The 20348-nt window shown below is 41.0% G+C and overlaps 1 protein-coding gene across 1 annotated transcript in view; it reads right to left on the bottom strand.

The window, feature by feature from the left end:
• The window catches only part of ROR1 (receptor tyrosine kinase like orphan receptor 1), a 254208-nt gene extending 234395 nt beyond the window's left edge, over positions 1-19813 (bottom strand). The window contains exon 1 of the mRNA XM_065553974.1: positions 19535-19813. Within this exon, the coding sequence (XP_065410046.1) occupies positions 19535-19625 (91 nt within the window). The 5' untranslated portion in view covers positions 19626-19813. The remainder of the gene's footprint in view (positions 1-19534) is intronic.
• Positions 19814-20348: the final 535 nt, after the last annotated feature.

Genomic DNA, 20348 nt, shown 5'->3' with positions numbered 1-20348 from the left:
TTGCTAAAATCATTACAGGACATGGCTATATGGACATCTGTATTCCTGCTTCCCAGTGCATTTTGTTAGGGTCACTTTTGAAATAAATAGCTGCAGATGAATTTTTTTATATCCCTAATGGCTAAAAACTGGAAAATAAGAAAAAAAATGTGGAATTTCTTTGTCGCCAACCTGTCTTTATTACAGATCTCTCTGTGCTTGGAACCAAATTGATGTCACCTCTTGGTAAAATCAGTCACCCTGTGAATAATACATCAATGATCCCCAAGCATGAAGTATCTGTTTATAAATATAAATAACTGAGGAGCTGGCACTTCTGCACAATAACACGCTATGTTATGCTTTTCTGTTGTTTATCATGTGCACATGAGAACTGACACATAGCAGGTTTTTAAGTACCAGATCAGGGTGAAAGTTTAGTGTTGATTTATAGAAATGCACTTATCCCATGTTTTAGGCACATGTACAAATAATTGATTTGAAAATATATGCAAAAATTTTGGACCAGTATTACTGACAAATTCCACCCCACCCCCATTCATTATTTGTAATAGCTACCCTAATCCAAAGTACCACCTGATTTAACAGCCTGGGAGAACAGGTAAACCTTGCAGCACACTTTGAAGGCCAACAGACTTGAGCTCTATTGAACCATGGAACAGTGAGTTCTTGAAGCATGGACCCATCAGTGAAAATATCTTGCTACCAACCTTATTCCAATCAACATTAGGATGATATTAACTCGAACAGCTCAGCAGCTGAACATGAGCCAACTAGGTCAAAAACCCATCTCTTTGAATTGCCCACAGAAATGGACTGGAAGCCAGGGTAGACTATGGCATAGAACCAACGTGTAGTGCTTTAGAAGCACTGCTAAGTAAAAGGAATGTTGCATTCTGGACCAGATGAAGTTTCCCAGTAGTCTTAGCATCTGTCAGCAAGCTGCTACCAAAGAAGTTCTAAACTACGATGTATGTTGTATCGGGTTCCATTTTCAAATCCTCACTAAGAAAATGGCATGAAGCTCACCAGTGGGGGTGTAGAGAAAAGCCCCTCAGTTCATTTGCAAAACCAATTGCAGAACAGAACTTTGGGCACACCAACATCTAGATACTATGGGGAAAAGCAATTTAAAAATCCTGGATTAAACCAGACCTAATAGATTGTTCCAAGAAAACTCAACTGAAACTGCCAAGTTTCTCCTGGTTTTGGGTCAAAACCACCACATTTTGCAAGGCTGTAAGATCCTCCAAAAGGGGCTCTGTCTTGTGCATCCATATGGTAAACGGGCTTTATTGGTACATATCATTTTCACCATACACATACAAACTGACAAAAAAAAAATTTCCATCGATGATCATTGAAATTCACAGATAAAGTAAGAAAAATGCTGTACTCAGAGTACTCAGAGTTTGACTTAAGGATATTTAATTTGTATAATTTGACATGTGATGTTGAAATTTGTGTTTTAACAGTTATAAAGCTTTACTTTTTTAAATCTTATAACCTACTATCATTAAATAATTGTCTGTGCCCAATAATTTCCCCCACATACAAACATTGTAATCAATTAAAATTAGAATGCTTAAACTTGATAATTTTGCACAACTATGAAAAATTAACATTGATAAAAAATATCAAATGCTTTAAAATAAACATTGATATTATCTGTTAAAATTACAAAAACTAAAAACTGAATTCTGCCAAGCCTAAATATGAACAATGCACTAAGATACTTTCCCTTTTGACTTACTTGAACAAAGTCTTATAGACCCAAAGAATGAACAGAATTCAGAACCCTACTTAACAAACCCTTTTTCTATGACCAAAAACAAAGGAAATGGAAAAAAAAAAAGAGAGTGAATCCTCAATTTAAATAAAATAAATTAGAATCTCTGGTTGGTTTGGTTTTTCCTTCCTCTAAATGGCAAAGCATAAGCTAGTGCCTAGAGCACTGTTATTTGTTGCCTGGCCTTATGTGGTTTATGCAACTATATAATGTAGTATTCAATCAAAAGGATTACATCTAATAACAACTGCTTTCGTCAAATGCTACAAATGCTATCCCTGAGGTACGGAGTGGTTTAAAAAGTGGAAACAAAAATGCTTATTTCAAGTCATACATTAAATGTGGGAAAGATTTTAAGTGTTTTATATATACTTTTTATTAGAAACAGATACTGTACATTCATTAGGATCTGTATTCAATTTGAATTATTCTGGATTATGCAAATAAAGTTTCATTTCATTAGCACATTTTTCTTTCAGAAAAACAGATAGAACACTGTGTTTTGAGGTGTGGTGAGGGCACACCCAGAACGAGAAAGATGATGGCCACTGTGGTATAAAAGGGCACACAATGATAACAGGTAATATTTTAATTAAGGAAACTGAATAGTCTCTGTGCATATATATTACTATATGGAAAGTACTGCTTTGATCCTGTCCCGAGGCTGCTATGCATAAACAGAAGCTGCACATCCTTCCTATTATGTTATGTGTTTCAAGTGTGATTCATCCTGGGGATGAGAAAGTTGTGCTTAATGGTATGATTCTTGTATTGATTAAAACCATGTTTGCTGCCATGGTACTCAGTGCAGAAAGCAGAAATTGCACTGTACTCTATTTGTATGGGGGGGGAAGTACTTTTGCAAAAATGTACTTGATAGCTATGGAGAAAGGGAGACCAGAGGATTGTTCGGACTTCCACAAATAGACCATTATTTGCATACTATGTTTTCTTTGTACAAAAATTAATGATCTATAAATGACCAAGGTCTGCTGGCAGACATATAAACAGCAAAATAACTTCTCAATTAGCTCCCCAAATGCAGTAGTAATAAAACTGTCACTAATTTAAGTCAATATTTGTCAACTGAATAAAGAACCAGCTCTTGTAAAGATATCATCAGCATGCTAAAATCATGGATTTATATTGCACCGCATGAATTTTATTCAAAGGCTGAATAAAATTCTGCTCTCAATTATGCTCATGAAACCCCATCAAATGAGCTTTGAGACTGATCTCACTGAAGTTGTAGGGGGTGCGTGAGAGGGCAAAATTTGTCCCATTAAGTCTTTTTAACTGTTTAATGTGTAATTTAGTTCTTAGCTGTATAAAAAGGGCACACTAATAGCTTCATCCCCTTGTAGCACCTACAGTGTTCCAGCTCAAATGGAACATACTTATATAGCTTTCTGTACAATAAAATATATTTGTTATAAAATAATTTTAACCATTAGAAAAAACCAACATTGCTAGCAAGGCAATCACCTTCATTTATTTAAAAGGTTTTAAATAAAATATTTTTTATAGAGCGTGGGTACTGAAAAGTCTGTAAGTTTATTACTGTCTAACTACCATTTATTCAACTACCTCAGCCAAGTCAGGGCTTCTAAGCTTAGCTAGGTCATTGGACCTAGTTCTTGGGATATCCAAGATAGAGGATGGAAAGAAGATGGGTAAAATTTTCAAAAGTGTTTAAGTGACTTCTAAGTTTAAGTCCCATTGGACTTGGACTCCTAAGTCATTTAAACACTTGAAAACTTTACCTGATGTCTTTAAAGGAAGATACAATTTAAAACAAATGATTATTCAGGCTTTCACAGAAGCCCAGACAAAACCACAGAAAATATGAAGTGTGTCTTTAAGGTAGGCTAACTTGTAAAATGCAGTCAACCGGGATCTTTTCTGCACGAGAACATCCTCATTATGTGTCCAGCATGGAGGTGCTCTTGTACAGGGAAGATTCTGGTTGATTGATTGCATTTTAGCAGTTAACGTCCTAAAAAAGTGTGTCTCATATTTGTGAATGGACTCAAGCAGCAAGTCCATCAGATCCTATTGATACCATCAGTATGATTAATCTTCATTAAGTGATCATTAGGCCCCATCTCTCAAAGAACCTGATTTTGATGTGAAATCTTTAAGATGTGAAAGAAAATCAGAAATGCAACAGAGTCAGTAAAAGAGAAAATTTGAAAACTAAATTTCCCCTTCCCTGTGTAATTTTAAGTTTTATGAGTCAACATTTCAGGGGTCAGTAATTTACAGTAACAAACTGCAGGATAACCTCATGCAAACGGGAAGAAGCAGAGCAAAATTAGCTGCAATAATCCTTCAGAATATAAGCCTTTTCTTATGGAATCTTACAACAGTCATGTAGCTTTGGGGGGAGGAAAGAAGGATTACGATACAAAAATCACTGCAAGGAACTAATCCACAGAAAAGTAAACGAAAATTGGAACTTCCCTATCATTATATAACTATTCGCTGAACCGTTTCAAATGATTTTACAGTTTCTTTGACAGATACATATATAAGTACCTCTTAGCAAATTGTATTGAATGTATATGCACTTAATCCCCCTGCTTGCACAGTTGAGATGGAATTCTTCCCCTTAGGCCTTTTAAGTTATTACAATCAGTCCGTGTGAGATTACCGCAGATAATCATTAGAGATAATAATTTGGAGGGGGGCGTATACACAGAACTGACAATTAAGTGATTTGGAAATGGGATTGCTATAGAGCTGGCCAAAAATCCAACAAAAAATGGAAAGCCATGTAGGTACGCTTCCCTAGTGCTATTTTCCAAAGTCCCCTGCAGTGCCAGCTTTGCTCTTCCCATGACGTCCATGGTAGCTCATGCAGCCACTCGGTCATTTACTACAGCAATCTGGAAGAGCCCACTTGCAACCACCAAGTCAAGGCCTCCCACTGGACTTAGTTGAAAAAAGCAACAAGGAGTCTGGTGGCACCTTAAAGACTAACAGATATCTGCCACCAGACTCCTTGTTGTTTTTGTAGATACAGACTAACACGGCTACCCCCTGATAGTTGAAAAAAGGTGGCTTAAATTCATTTATAGATCTTAAGGCCAGAAGACTATGTAATGGGCCCTTCAGCATAAAGCAGACCATAGACTTTCATCCAGTGCTAAAGGGCTCTCCCAGTGCAGAAGAACTCATCAAGTCAAAGGCCTTCATAATGATCTCACTAAGAACAGAATTACCTGGGGGAGTGGACATACTATGAACTACTCCAGAGAAAAGAAAGCATTCCTACACACTCCAGGGTCCTCTAGGTTGCTGCCAGAACTCTGGATTTATGTATATCCCCGCCTTCTACATGGCTTTTATACCACTGACCCATTAGATTCTCCTATCCAAGCCATTAATCTTCTGGCTGGGGAAAACTCACAGGTGTTCCCTCTGATGCCAGCAAACGAGTCCCTTTAACTTTCCAGAGAGGTCAAGGAACCTCCACAAAAACATCCTGATATTCCCAGATTCATAGATGCTAAAGTCAGAAGGGACCATCCAATCCTATCTCCTTTGCAGCACTCCCTTTTAATGCCAGCCCCAGCAGAAAAAACTGGAAAGTTAACCGAACATGTCCCATATAGCACTGGACAGCTAATAGCAAACTATTGATTACTATTTACTGTTCTAACCCCTTCCACTTTGACATTTCCACGTGGTCTATTTGCCCTAGGGCTGTAGCTCTCAAGCTGAAGTGTTGAGGGCCAGTCACTAAGGCTCAGCCACATGACAAGAAGATTTTTCTTTATTGTTGTTAGCAGTGGCAAACTAAAGATCAACGCAAGAGGAGCTTGCATAGAATGAAATGTAAGTCAGCTGGCAGAAAGATGTCAAGAAAGCAACCCTCCTAGTATTTTGAAAGTCAGCCCTTGACTGTTTGAAAAATTGACCTAATTCCTCTCATTGTAAAGTCCACAAAATTGTATTTTCACATTTCTCACCATTGTCATGGGAGCAGGGGACGGGCGTAATTCTGTGCTATTGATGGGCCAGAAGCACCACATTTGGATTTAAATTAGACTTCATGTTGAAGAAAACATGTTTATAACCATGATGTCAGAGTCTGTCATACCCCAGGAACAGACTCACCAGTAACAAGAGCAAACCAGATACATTTAAAAATAAAAAAAAGGTTATAGAAACTTCTTCTTTTGAACCCTGATAAATGAGAAGTTCACTAATGAACAGACAGATCCTCTATTATGAGACTGGACCTTTGTGAATATTTCCCTTGCCCAGGATCTTTTTCCATACGCTCTCACCTAATAGAAGAGGTGGGAAAGAGCAAAGAGTCTGACAATTTTTTTTTTTCAGATGGACCTCTTATATCTTAGTCACAGCTCTGGGATGTACTAAAATCTGGCTTATATAGATGTAAGATATTCCCTCTCCTAATGTGGCAAAAAGCCTGTGTTCTTCACATGATATCCACAGTGTATACTGTGAAGGAAAAATAAAAGGAGGACATAAATAATGGTATAATTCAATTTATAACCAGTGGAATGACCCATAACTTATGAGAGGCAGAACTCCAAGTGATGATGGCCCTCCACTCTCCTGGGTAAGTAGCATGCATCTTACCACTGCACTCCATAGTGTGCTCTGTTATCCCACACCAGGTTCCAATTATGCCATGACCTATTCAACTTCAGATTTACTTATTTAAAAGGGTGCAACTAAATCTCACAGAGGGTGAGTGTTAAAGGCTGAGCATGCACTGAGCTGGACTTCCAAAGCCTATCCAAATGTTCACAGCATATTAATTTATTCTAACGTTGTGTTGCTACTAAATTAAGTGATAGTAAATTAAAACCACAAAGACAAGGACCAACAGTTAACCACATGCTAAGCAAAACAAGTGTTGCTTGCATCTTGCCCATGGAGGCTACTGTAGCCTTGCGCTCTGAGAAGCTGCTGAGAAGAGTGAGTTTCAAAGAAGGGGGGGAGGGACCTCAATTCAGAAAGCGCTATCACCAGATGTGAAGTGTTTCAAACTTAAAAATGCCAACAGCAAGCGTTTCCCAGCTGATCATAACTGATTCCATGGTATCTGAGGTAAAAGGAATTTTGCTCTCCAGAACAGATACCAGACCATTAAGGATCAGCAACACCTTGACTTGTCCCATGATTTTAACAGAAGCTAGTGAAGAGAACTGAGCATCATACCAGTCTGTGCCACTTGGAAGGCAGGCAACTGTATTCTGTACTAGCTTCAGCTCCTGAATGGGCTTCAGACACAGCCCTAATCAGAACATATTTCAAAGGTCAAGCCTGGCAGTAACTCTGGTGTAGATAATCATATTAGAAAAGAGCGGCCACAGCCTCACAGCCATATGTAACCATTCGCTGTAATCAACTAGCAGCAGCTTTTAAATGACAGGGTCTTCACCTTTGTTTTTTGGTTCTCTCAATATTGGTTGATTATTATTAAGCCAACAGTAGGGTTACCATATTTCAGCAAGCAAAAAAGCGGATGGGAGGAGCCCCGCCCTAGCCCTGCCCCCGTCCTGCCCTAGCCCCGCCCCTGCCCCTCCCACTTCCCACCCCCCTCAGAACCCCCAACCCTCCCCCCCGCTCCTTGTCCCCTGACTGCCCCCTTCTGAGACCCTCCCCCCATCCTAACTGGCCCCCTAGGACCCTACCCCCTACCTGTACCCTGACTGCTCCAACCCTTATCCACACCCCCACACCCAGACAGACCCCTGGGACTCCCACGCCCCATCCAACCACTCCCCACCACCTGACAGCCCCCCCCCCAGAACTCCAGACCCATCTAAACCCCTCTGCTCCCTGTCCCCTGACTGCTCCGATCCCTCTCCCCACTCCTGCCCCCTGACAGCCCCGCCCCCAGAACTCCCCCCGCTCCTTGTCCCCTGACTGCCCCCTCCTGGGACCCCTGCTCCTAACTGCCCTTCAGAACCCCCCCTTCTAAGTGTCCCTGTTCCTTGTCCCCTAACTGCCTCTTCCTAAGACCCCCCCATCCTAACTGCCCCCCAGGACCCTACCCCCTACCTGTACCCTGACTGCCCAAAACCTTATCCACCCCTCCAGAAAGCCCCCCCGAACTCCCGACCCCCCCCCATCTCTTGACTGCCCCCTCCAGAACCTCCCTGCCCCTCCTCCGACCCCCTGGCCCCCTTGTTGTTGGCCTTCGCCTAATGTCTCTGTGAGCTTGCTCAGGAATGGCCTGAGCCGTTCGTCCCGGCACGCCGGGCAGCAGGGGAGGAGGAGCCAGGGAGGAGCTCCAGACTGCCGGAGGCGATCTGCGAATGCAGGGAGGGAGGGAGGGAGTGATCTCTGCTGCAGGGGAGAGGAGGAGGGGCTCTCTCTGGCTGTCGGAGCCCCACGTAAGTGGCACCATTCGGCCGGCTGCCCTGTTAGCCACGCACACTCTGCATGGGGGGGAAGTCCGGACATTTACAAATTCCCCCCGGATGCTATTTTTAGCTCAAAAAGCCGGACATGTCCGGGGGGAAATCCGGACGAATGGTAACCCTAGCCAACAGACTTCTATAGGTCTTGAGGTGGTGGTGTGCTTTCGTGTGCCCTTCAGTTTATCATTAACAGCAAATCAAAATTTGTTTTTCAGAAAAGGATAAAAGGAGAAAGAGAAAATGGCTGAAGGCATTAGAATGCCAAACCCCTCCTTCTTGATCACTGCTTAGAATCAAGGGACCCAGATGGTGCTATTTTGTGGCCTACATGTAATTATCTCAGTCTAGCTCCTAATGAACAAGTGTCCACATCACTAAAGCCACGATCTGGCTGGCACTAGTTGCTAACTCTAGATCAAATTTTCTGAAGTACACGTGAAAAAGAAGTTCTTAAGAGAAAAATTGTAAAGGCAATAAATGGGAATAAATATATATTAAAGGCTGTGAGGCACTCAGATAGTTCAATAACATTGTATACATACCAGAGATGAGATGAGATGAGATTAGGAAAATAGTCTTAGATTATAAATATCCTCGCAGTAATAATAGTTACTGAGATTACAAATATTTAAAATAATACATTATTTGAAGAGTGAGATTAAAACAGGTTCAAAGGACTGGCTTGGGTTTTTTTTTTTTTTTAAAAGAGTAAAAACTGCTTGTGTGCCATAGTCATTCCAGTATGCTGGTGGTAGCTACAACATCAGACCATCTCTACTCAGTATTTTCCTTTACAGATCAAGTTAAAAGACTAAGATTTTACTGCTCTTAGGAAGGATACAAAAACACACAATGTACACAGCATTGGTATAGACCGTTTTTTCTGTGGAGGGGCAAAAAACTTAAAAGCTTCATCAAATCTTAAAAAAAAAAAAATCTTTAAAAACATTCAAAATAGTTTCAATTTGCTGTAATAGAGAGACTGGAATGCCACCCACTTACCCTCAAGGGATTACACTCAGCCCTGATTAATCCATTCTGGCTTTAGCCAGATGTCTGGATATCTGAAAGACTTCAATGATTAGCAATTCCATAATATGTTCACATTTGCATAAAAATGCAGTTTGCAAACTGGTTTAGATTAACCAAACATACCCACTGTATAATGTTTCGTAACAATGGCTGGGACTGAAGCTAAGGCAGAATAAAAACAATCTGTTTAATAACAAACAAGAATCTGTTCATATGGTGACCACTAAGACCTAGAGCCATTAAAGTTCTGTGGTTCCCCACTTCTTTACGGAGTTCAGCAGAAGCCCTGCCTCATTACACAGGTATTCAGCACCCGTTCTTTTCTCCTTGTAGTTTCTACTGTAAAGGAACATCACAGGTATGCCACTGCCTTTCAACCAAAGCAGACCGGAAAGGTAGTCTTGTGGTTAAGGAACTCAACTGTGACTTAGGAGGGCTGGTTTCAATTCACAGCTCTATCAAAGACTTCCTGTGTGAGCTTGGAGAAGTCACTTGGCCATTGTGTGGCTAAAAGTTTCTCTATTGCGAAATACAAATAATGCTTCCTTTGTCTTGTCTCTTTATGCTGTTAAATGCTTTTGGACAGGGTTTTGCTGATACTATGGTGTCAAGGCTAAATCCCCACTCTGACACTTCGAGTGCAGGAAGTGGGGGCCCACAAGGATTCTAAAAATTAATACGTGCCACTCCAGGCTTGTATTAAATTCCCAAGGTTACAGAATGCAAAAAAAAAAAAAAAAACTTGGACCCAAGAAGGAGCACAAGGAAGCCCTGATCTCAGGGCAGGGCCGATGGGGGGGGGAAAGCCAGTACAAATTACCAGGGCCTGGCGGTCCGGAAGAGGGCCCGGCTTTCTCCTCCGCCCCCCCCCCCCCCGCCCCCCATGGGCCCTATTTAGCCGGTCCGCCCTTGCTGGGGGGCCCGGAAAAAAAATTTCACTGGGGCCCAAACCCGCTCTCAGCAGCCCTGCCTCTAGGTGCTACTGTGAGAAAAAATACCAAGACCATACTGAAACACCATAATGCACTTCAAAAAGTAGTATTTGCTTTTATAAGTTTAGAGTTGTGTGAAACTCAGGTTTTCCTATGCAGTGGTTGATTGAGATGGTTTCCAATAAGCTTGGGTTTGTACATTCTGTATGTTTTGGGTTCAAACATACCCAGTAACTCAAAGTGAAACTCAGCTGTAATATGTAATCATAAACCAATCTGGTTCATTTAAAACTAGTCCCAGGTTCTTTGAATAGGTTCAAGAACCTTAGCAAATGTTTTGACAATCCTGATCTGAATTTTAAGTATGTAACAAGAAGCAAAAACAAGGCAGGTTATACATGGTTTCCAGTTTCGCTGCAAATATCTACATTGCCTTAACTAGGATATTGTAATCCGAGAGCTGGATTGTGTTAAAACTTTCACAATGAACTCTTCACAGCAGTTATGGCTGGGGGAAAAGTTCAGGCAAATGAAGAATTTACCCAAATCTTTGCCCAAAACACAAACTGAGCCAGATCCAGATATTTCCCACTGGAAGTACCACCATTATTTGTCAGACATTTTCCTGGTTCTGGCCAGGAGCACTGAAATACAAAAGGCTCTTTGCAGAGTAATATTAAGCCAATCAGCAGATAGGAAGTACCAGATCTCTCATAAAAAGGCTATTGTTGTGATATTTCCAGACCAGCATTACTATCTCTGGCAGTTTGATTAGTGAGAATAATGGTCTAAATTCTCACTGCTGAACCAAGCCTCCAACGCTGTTGAGGCCAGATCTTCAGAAATACTGAGCACCCACCACTCAAAGTGAAGTCAATGGGAGCTACAGATACTCAGCACCTCTGAAAGTCAGGCCTTTGAGGTTCACCTACAGCTATCAAAATGGCCCCTCATCATGGCTCACAAGTGGGGATTGATCCTGGCACCCTCAGCACTAAAAGTACAGACTTCTACAATTTGAGTCAAAAGAGTTCCTTAGGTAGTAGTATCCTTACACAATGTGCGGGCCAACCACTAGATGGGCAGCAGCATGACACTCTTAGCCAGCATGTTACACTTACATCTCCAGCCTTTGAGAATAAGGTTTCACAGCAATAAGAGAAAATGCTGCCTGTAGATGAAACCAAGATGTTTATCTCTGGAGAGGAATTCCCATGCTGTGAATGTGAAAGAGTATATCCCTCCAAAGTCAATCTTGAGTGCTAGGAGTGACAAAGTGTCTTCTAATATATTTCTGCTCTCTGGAGGGAATATGTGATGAGGTTATAAAGTTACTTCACATTTTTCCTTTCTTATCTCTGATCTTCCGATTTCCCATGGCCTGCTGCTGTGCTCTGACACAGGTCTACGCCATGCTGTCTCTTTCCCAGCTACTTCACTACTCCTGGAGCAGATGTTCAGACCTGAGCGGCAGAAAAAGTAGAGCATCTGGGAAAGAGACAGAAGTATAGTTCACTGACATCCCTCGAAGGAACAGAGCAGCAGGTCGCAGGAAGCTATTGTGAAGTATCAGTTTCAACATGTGACCGGCCAGGCTTGGAAAATCCTTTCAATAAAATGCAGGTTTATGCCATGGTCTCTAGTAACTGCCATATGAACCTGCTGCATAAGAGGAGCTGATCCTGTTAAGAAGCACTAATACTGAGTACTCAGATTGCTGGGATCACCAACAGAGTTAGCAGCAGGACAAGTGCTGAAGAGGACTAAAATCATATCTTAATAGCAACATACTGCAAAACCAGATCAGTAGCAGAAAATGATTTCTACTGTTAAGTAGGAATTCAAGTCATAACACACTATCTAAATTAAGGGTCATTACTCCCCTTAATGCATGCACATACCCAACTCCAATTAACAGTGGTGGAAGTTAGACATAACGGAGGCTAAGATGAGAATACAACCCATAGTTTACAGTGTCACACAGATGTACATGGACATTTGAGAAAAAAACAAAACATATATGCAAAGGGTTGTTTAAGTTTTTTAATATGTTCATTAACATAGCTAAGATGCAGCTATATGAACTACAGCTGATGGATATATTATTTGAATATTATTCAAACATTTTGTGTTGGAATAAACTGCACAATGCGTATTTATTTTCCAAACGACTCAGCTAGCATGAAATTCAGCTCTAGGCCAGCACATAGCAAGGCTTAAGTGGTGCATAGCCCTTGCTCAGCCCCTCTGCATGGGGTAAATTTCACTCACAACATACAGCGCTAAGCCAATATTGGAATGTCATGTTTTAAAAATAAAGTATTGGTGAATTCCCCCTATTTTTGCCCAGATTTAGCAATATGTGCATTGGTAAAAAAAGGATATTGCAGCCACGTTGAATTTCTACTCCTCTCCTGTGTCAGATAGGATACAACTCCTCAGGACTGACTGTGGAATCTTGCATCACTGTTGGTGCTTTTCCTGGATTTAACTGATTGTTTTCAAGTGGCAACATCTAATCATTCCCCAAATCTGTGTGTCTGTCTTACCAATATGGACCTTGGGGTTCTTTTCGCAAGTCACTAGCCATTTCCTTTCAAATGTAACTCTGCAAAATTATTTGGAGGCAGGGGAGCCCAATTGGCTCCATTTCAAGAAGGGATTTTACTACAAAACCCAAGGAGGATATTGAGGACCCTGCATTATTACTTTCTGTCATTATTAAGGGCTTGCTTTTTTTAACTAGCTTTTGTTTCAAAGCTTTACAAATCTGGCTGAATGGAATGGGAATCTAACATCACATTGCATTGCAGATCTGAAATATACTTATTACAGTGCCTTTCACAAGAGGGTCTCAAAAAGCTTTATAAACATACTTTAATAGTATCTATGTGAGCTGAAATTATCCCCATTTTATAGCTGAGCAGACTCTCTCACTTTCCTATCTGCTTTTCATATTTAAAATTGATGCAAATATAGTTCAAAATGGACATATAAAAGAAATTAAATAAAATCAAAGACAAAGTCTCCCATATGTAACATTACACCAGTACTCACAATGAAAGTAATATTGTTAGTAACTATATAGCAAAAAGTGTTACTTCTTTTCCTGGATCATGCTGTAGATACCAAAACGTCAAAATAATCACTGAAACTTTGAAATGTTTCTTATTTATCATGTAAAATTGTTCTCACAGGAACTAAAGAGGTGTACTTCAGTTAATCAAAATACTGTGTTATCATTTATACAATGTCACTGAAAATTGCTCTAATCTATTCAGATCTGTATTGTTTATATTATGAATGATTGAGTTAAATGTCTGTCAATATTACAGGCACAATACCGACAAGTAACAAAGATGACAATCTCTGCTCTAAAGAGCTGGTGTTTGATAATTAACATATGTACAGTGTTCTAATAATACTAAGTATGGAGCTCATCTTTCAAACCCTTACTTGTGAGAGTTGTGCTTGTACTTAATCATATAAATAGTCCGACTGCCTTCAATACAAAAGACAACATAAAAAAAGTAAGGCCTGATTTGCTAGTTTTTCAATACTGCTACTTTAACAAAATAAAAATATAACTCTATAAATATGACTGTATATTTAGTATATTCATGTAAGAGAACTTTTAACATGCAGGAATCATTTTTAAAATATGAACTATTTTATCGCTGTATTGTTCTTTTTATTAATGAATGACAAGGTGTGAAATTTACTAGCTTTGCCAAGATAAGACCATGATATGATCTGTCTAGTTTATCTATGGTTCACATAGCAGTTTCACCTCTAAAATACTGGTGGGTATTTTCTGCTCAGCTTTAATCTAGTACTTACAGCAAGACTGGAACATTACACTGACATAATGAATAATACACATTTTTAGCAGCACAAAATAACTGGCTTTATAAGTAGACCACAGTTTACCAGATTTCTAAACAACATTGTTTCTAAATTTACAGATTTAAACAATGTTTCTAAAAATCACACACATTTCTAAACATAAAATTCATAACTGAGCTCACTATGGCAAGATGACAGTGGAGGACAGGGCCTGGAAGGGATACACTGTTTATTTTTTATTTTGTATTAGTTACCTTTTTGGATATTTCTGGCATGCAAGATAGCTTATATGTTACAAGCAGCTGCATTTAGTTAGGGATTTTTGAAGAATTTTCTACTCTGAGGTGCTTTTTAGTGTCTCAGAAGGCTACTGCATTTCTGTGCATGTCTCTGAAGAACAGTATCTAGTGTCACACCTCAGGGAAGGTTTTTTGTCCAGCTTTAGATATTTGTATTTAAGAGCTATAAGGCATCTTTAAGTAGACCCCTGCCTAGATCTCATTTGCAAAGGCTTAAGTTAAATAAAATGTCCTATGTGTATGTAATTAGCACGCCATTCTCCGTGGACATAATTACAGTAATACACAAACTATTATTCTAATTATTCATTTGTAGTTAGAACAACTTGTGAATAGACATGCCAGATACCAAAATCAGTCAAACAGCTCCAAAACGTATTTCCATCCTTCCATACACTGTTAGTCAATGATAGAAACATTTTATTTGTTTGTAAACATATAATGCATACTGACTGAAATAGAAAACTATTGCCCTATGGATGAAAAACTGGGATATAGCACTCCTAATCAAAGGTGGAGGAATGCTAATCCACTGGAAGTAACTTTCAAAAAGGGCAACAGTTTTTCTTATTATCTAAAATACGTAGTCTATGGATCTATGTTTTTATGCATAAAAATTGTTTTACCCTATTCATGGTACTTCTGCCATGACTCTACTTTAGCTCACAGAGCTACATGATATTCAACAATAATAAAGCTGGAGCTGTAATAATAATAGCCATCACAGATACTGTAACAAGTGAGGGGAAAAAGCCAAGTTATAGAATTCCTGTTCCTCATATTCACACTAACCTTGTGGTTTTACTCAGAACATTTTTGGGCCAACCTCTCAGTGCACTTGGGAAGAGCATTTAAAAATAAATTTACTTTTATGTGCATGCTGCTTTTAATTTGCTTTTTCTATGTTTTGTTTCCTGCACTGTGGCTGCCAACCCTTCAAAAACAAAAAACAGAAGAGCAAAGAAAACTCTGTTCAAATTCTGCATGGAGCATGAGTTATATTTAAATGTTACAAAAATGATTTTGTACTAAATATGATGCAGCAGGCTTATGTTGTGCCCAAATGCTTCTATTTTAGCTCACAAGATCATGTAATCCTCTCTCAGTCAATAACCAGACAGTCGATTTTTAAAATGATTAGACAGCACTGCTAGAAAGATAACTATGCAAGCTAGTTTACATCACATGATCATGTCTCAACTAGATTATATGATAACCCAAAGTGGACATGAGTAGATTTTTAAACTCCTGTCCTATGTACGGCTTGAAGATTCACTTATTTTTACTCATATGAGTTGTCCTAGTGAACTGACTACTGACATGAATTAATTTACACTCATCCTGAAGAGCTTGCAGGATCAGGATGTCGGATTATAAACTCTTTGGAGCAGAAACCGTGTCTTTATAAATGTTTGAACGGGTCTTATTATGGTAACTTCTGTACACGATGGGGAGGCTGGTTTTATTGTAATGCGAATATTAAATAATAATCATGTAGATCAATGGGCAGGCAGACCTTGGATTCTCAATCAATCAGTATTAAAGCTTTCCTTTAATAGTGAAAGTTGTACAGTTGTTAAGGTTACCAGTATATAAGGATGTTCATTAAAGGCCTTATTTTCACAGGTCTGAAATAATATTCTCCTTTATATCTGAAATGTCCATGTTTGGTCTCAGCCAAAGCACATGGACCTTTTTTGGTGGCGGTAGTGGGGGAGGCGGGGAATGGAGAAATCCATTCACCCATTTTTGAATTATGGAAAAATTAAATTATGCACTTCTAGTCTAAGTAAATGGTAATATATCTTTTTGCTTACATAACTCAAAATCTGCTAAATTTTATCAGTTAAGATTTTCAAATTAGCTAATCTTCACTGAAGTCTAGATCCTTACATATTTAGAACAAAAATTAATTATATGTATTTAAAATTTCTCATTGCATGATGATAATGTTTGCTAATCTGAGACAATACAATAATTAATCTGGCACCAAGTTAACACTAATTAATATATAGGAGAAAAGTTTACAATATAGCAAAGATTTCTACAGACAATATTTCAATGCAGACATTGATTCTGTATTGAAATCCTTATGCTCCTACACAGCTTGTAAATAGCACAGAATAGAGCCTCTCTCCAGCAAAATTTATAGTAAATCCAAGAGAGCAAATTGTGGGTTTAAACTCTGCTGATTGAGCATAATAAGGTTTGGGTTTGAGTTTTTTTTTTTTTAACTTTTACTTTATTAAAAAAGAAAACAAAACCTCATGTTAAGGTAACATTAAGGTTATTAATTTAAACACTAAAAGGTCAGGAAATGAAAATGTGAAAGTTCATAGTAACATTAATTTAACCTTTTTAATGTTTATGTTGTTAAATATACATAAAATATTCAACAGAAGACATTCAAACTCAACATTAGTCAGTTGTCACCACCACAGATGTCAGAGAACTCCTTCCCTAAGGCTAGACCCTGATCCAGCAATTAAATGTGTATGATTAGACCCTTGTACCCACACAGTCACATTGACATCAACAAGATCCATCCACATGGATCCAACAGCAGAATCAGGGCAATGGTGAAAGATAGGGATAATCTCACACTACTGTGTGGTAACTGTTGGCAACAGTTGACTTTTTAATGGCAACCATTCCATAGTATGTGCAATAAGGCTATTGGCTGAGTTGGTGTTATTAAAACCCTTTTTTCACCATTGTGGTAGCCATGTTGGCCCTAAAACCAGAAGAAGAGCTCTCTGTAGGTCAAAAGTTTGTATCTTTCACCAACGGAAGTTGGTCCAATAAAAGATATTAACTCATCCACCTTGTCCCTTTATTAAAACCTTAACTTTTTCATTGCTTGACCTCAGAGTATTTAAACTCAAACTTAACATGGCATTAATGTATATTATTCTTTTTTTGAATATACAATATGGCCAAGATTTTCAAAAGTGACTTGACCAACTTGACTCACCTTACAGGGGCCTGATGTTAGGTTATGCATGCTCAGCATTTTTTGAAGCCTTTCAAAAATCACTAGTCATTTTTAAATATCTTAACCTAAATATGCACACTTTACCTAATGCTAATCCAGGCTTATTAGCCTCCATTTCTTTTATGTATGTGTTATATGAAATTATTGAAATGGCTACAATTAAAAATAAAACAAAACAATATTAAAATGAACAGATCACAAATATTGTTGGTTAAAACTAAACAAAAGATTTGCTTTAAGGTCATTGTTATCAATTTGCCCTGGAACTATACAAGTAAGATGGCAAAGCATTCCACATAGCTGGAACTAAAAAGACAAATCATCATTGATAATATTACCGTACAGACCTTAAATCAAATATCAAACGCAGAAAGAAATCCCTAGGTAAAGTTACATTTAGCTAACAACTCAGTCAAACTCTTGAAAAGTGTTTTTATAAAGCAATTAAGTACAGATCAAGTATAAAACTTGACTTCATTAACTGGAATATAGGAATGTTTGGAATCAGAGGAAAATAAGCCAAATATGTCTTTTAAGAAAGAGTCGGGGGGGGGGGGGGAGGGATAGCTCAGTGGTTTGAGCATTGGCCTGCTAAACCCAGGGTTGTAAATTCAATCCTTGAGGGGGCCACTTAGGGATCTGGGGCAAAATCAGTACTTGGTCCTTCTAGTGAAGGCAGGGGGCTGGACTCAATGATCTTTCAAGGTCCCTTCCAGTTCTAGGAGATAGGATATCTCCATTAATTAAAAAAAAATTAAAGTCTGGTTATAGTATTTTTCAAGAAGAATAATACTGATGTGAAATTTAAAGTCCTAACAAAACTTTGTCTAACTACTGGATTAAAATGTTTGCAATTTGACAGAGGTAAAATGTAGATTTAAAATTCCTCAGAGGATATTCTTCAGGATGAACAAACTGATGTTCAAGCTTTTACTTCTGTCTGCTTCCTGGTTATACTCTCCCCTTCATTCCAAAAACCCAGTTAATAAGTTATCAACTGGTACACATTTAATCTTAGACAGCCAGATTCTAGTACCTCCTTACTCTGTAAATAGCCTCACGGATATCAATGGGACTATTCATGCAGCAAGAGAGTAAAGATATCAGAATCTGTCCCAAAGATGTATACAATTTCTGTTATAAGCAGCTTCCAGGTTAGTCCTGGCTGACAAAAAAAAATTAAATTCTAATGTCTATGGATTGTTGAAAAGGCCTCTTGTTCAGTGTTGCCCCTTGAAAAGATATTCTCACTCTCCTCCTACTTGGTACCTTATGCTGTGTCGGTGCTTTTCTAAATACAGCTTAAAACAATATCAAAAAGAGGTTTCTTTCTGTTGTCTTAACCAGACACAGGTATCCTGCCAAGGAGACTCGAACTGGGGTTGCCTCTTGCAGATTGCATATTAAAGTGAAGCCCAACACCCTGACGGCTTGAATCAACTTTTCACCCCTCCTCAAAGAAAGAATCAGTTGTATCCACAGGAACAGCCCATCTTCCCTTTCATTGTGTCCCAGCACATAGAGGAGGGGGAAGCACTGATGGCTTCCCGCAGGGGAAAGTAATACGCTTTGCCTTTCTTATTAGCTTTACTCTAAATGTTGCCATTGTCTTTAAAGAGGATCCCAATCAAGTATGCATTAGATTGCGGCTTAGAAACCACATTCAGCCCACTGCCCAGATGCACCCAGTTTTTACCGTACTTTGCAAATGCAAATAACACACACACACACAGCTGCTGCTCCTCCTCCCACCTCTCTGAGCTGCAGCTGGGAAGGGTGGAAGCGACAAGGGAACAATTGGTGAATCGGGGCTTTGTCTGGGGTCACCTAGTTTCATTCACAAAAATGCACGTCCCGCGCAAAGACCGCCGGACTCCCCCGTCTCTGGCATCGGCGCGGGCCAGGCCAAAGGGGCTGCGGCTCTTTGGCGGGGACGGGAGGGGAGAGAGAAGCCAAACACCCTCTTTCCGCCGAGATGACAGCGGAGCGCGCCCCGGCCGGCCGGCGCCCGAGGGAGCCCCCTTCCCCGCAGCGAGAGGGCGCCCCGGGGGAGGAGCGGCGGGGCCGGGCGGGTGGCGGGCAGAGGGGATGGAGGAGCGGAGAGGCAGGCACCGTGGGGAGCGGCGGCGCCCCCAGCGCGTCCCCCCGGGGACACAGAGCAGCGGCGAGTCACTTTCCAAAGGGCCCGCCCGAGGCGGCGCCGGGAGCCGAGCGGGGACCGCGGCGCGTCTTACCTCGGGCTGCGCCCCCGAGCTCCGCCAGGCTCCCCGCGTGCAGCAGCAGCAGCAGCGGGAGGCTCCGCTCCCAGCCGCCCGGCCGGGGCATTGCTGAGCCGGCTCTCGCTACTCCGACATCCACAGGACAGAGCCCGGGCCAGCTCTCCCCGCCGCGCTGTGCCGGGGGGGCTCTGCCCTCCCAGCCCTTCCCCACGCCGGCCGGGCACTGAGCGGGGGCGGCGGCTTCCCTCCCTCAGCCCCTCACTTGTCACTTTCCCAAACCTCCCCTCGGAGCCCGGCCCCGCACCCCCCACCGGCGGGCGGCCCAGCCTGGCCCAGCAGCGCCCCCTGCCGGCCCTGCCGAGTCACTCCCAGCCCCTGCCAACCTCTGCCTGGCTGAGCCTCCGCCGTCCCCAGCCGCAGGAGCGACCCGCACCCCTCATCCAGCCTCTCCCCACAGCCCCAGGGTCAGCACCGGCGGGCAGGAGCGGGCTGGGGGGAGCCTGGGAAAGGGAAGCAGCTGGGAGGCAGGGGAGAGGGGCATAGGAGCTGGAACTAGCGGTGCTGCCGCACCCCCAGGCTTGAAGTGGTTTCCATCATATTCAGGGTTTACAGTTTGGTTCAATGGCTCCCAGTGCCCTATAAAAACTGTTCCAGCCCCGCTGGGGAGAGGGAGAACTTGGGGTGCCTGGGAGCCTCCTCCCCTTAGATCTCTCCCCCCTCCCATGAGAGACAAAATCAACCTATTGGGTCATTTAATCCAGTGAGTCTCTGTGCCCCCCCCCTCCGCCCCTGGACTTCAAACGATCCCTGGTTTCTTGCCAGGGCCAGG

Source organism: Chrysemys picta, chromosome 8, assembly GCF_011386835.1.
Source record: "Chrysemys picta bellii isolate R12L10 chromosome 8, ASM1138683v2, whole genome shotgun sequence".
Taxonomy (NCBI): Eukaryota; Metazoa; Chordata; order Testudines; family Emydidae; genus Chrysemys; species Chrysemys picta.
Note: the sequence above shows the minus strand (reverse complement) of the source record. Positions and strands in the feature narration are given on the sequence as shown.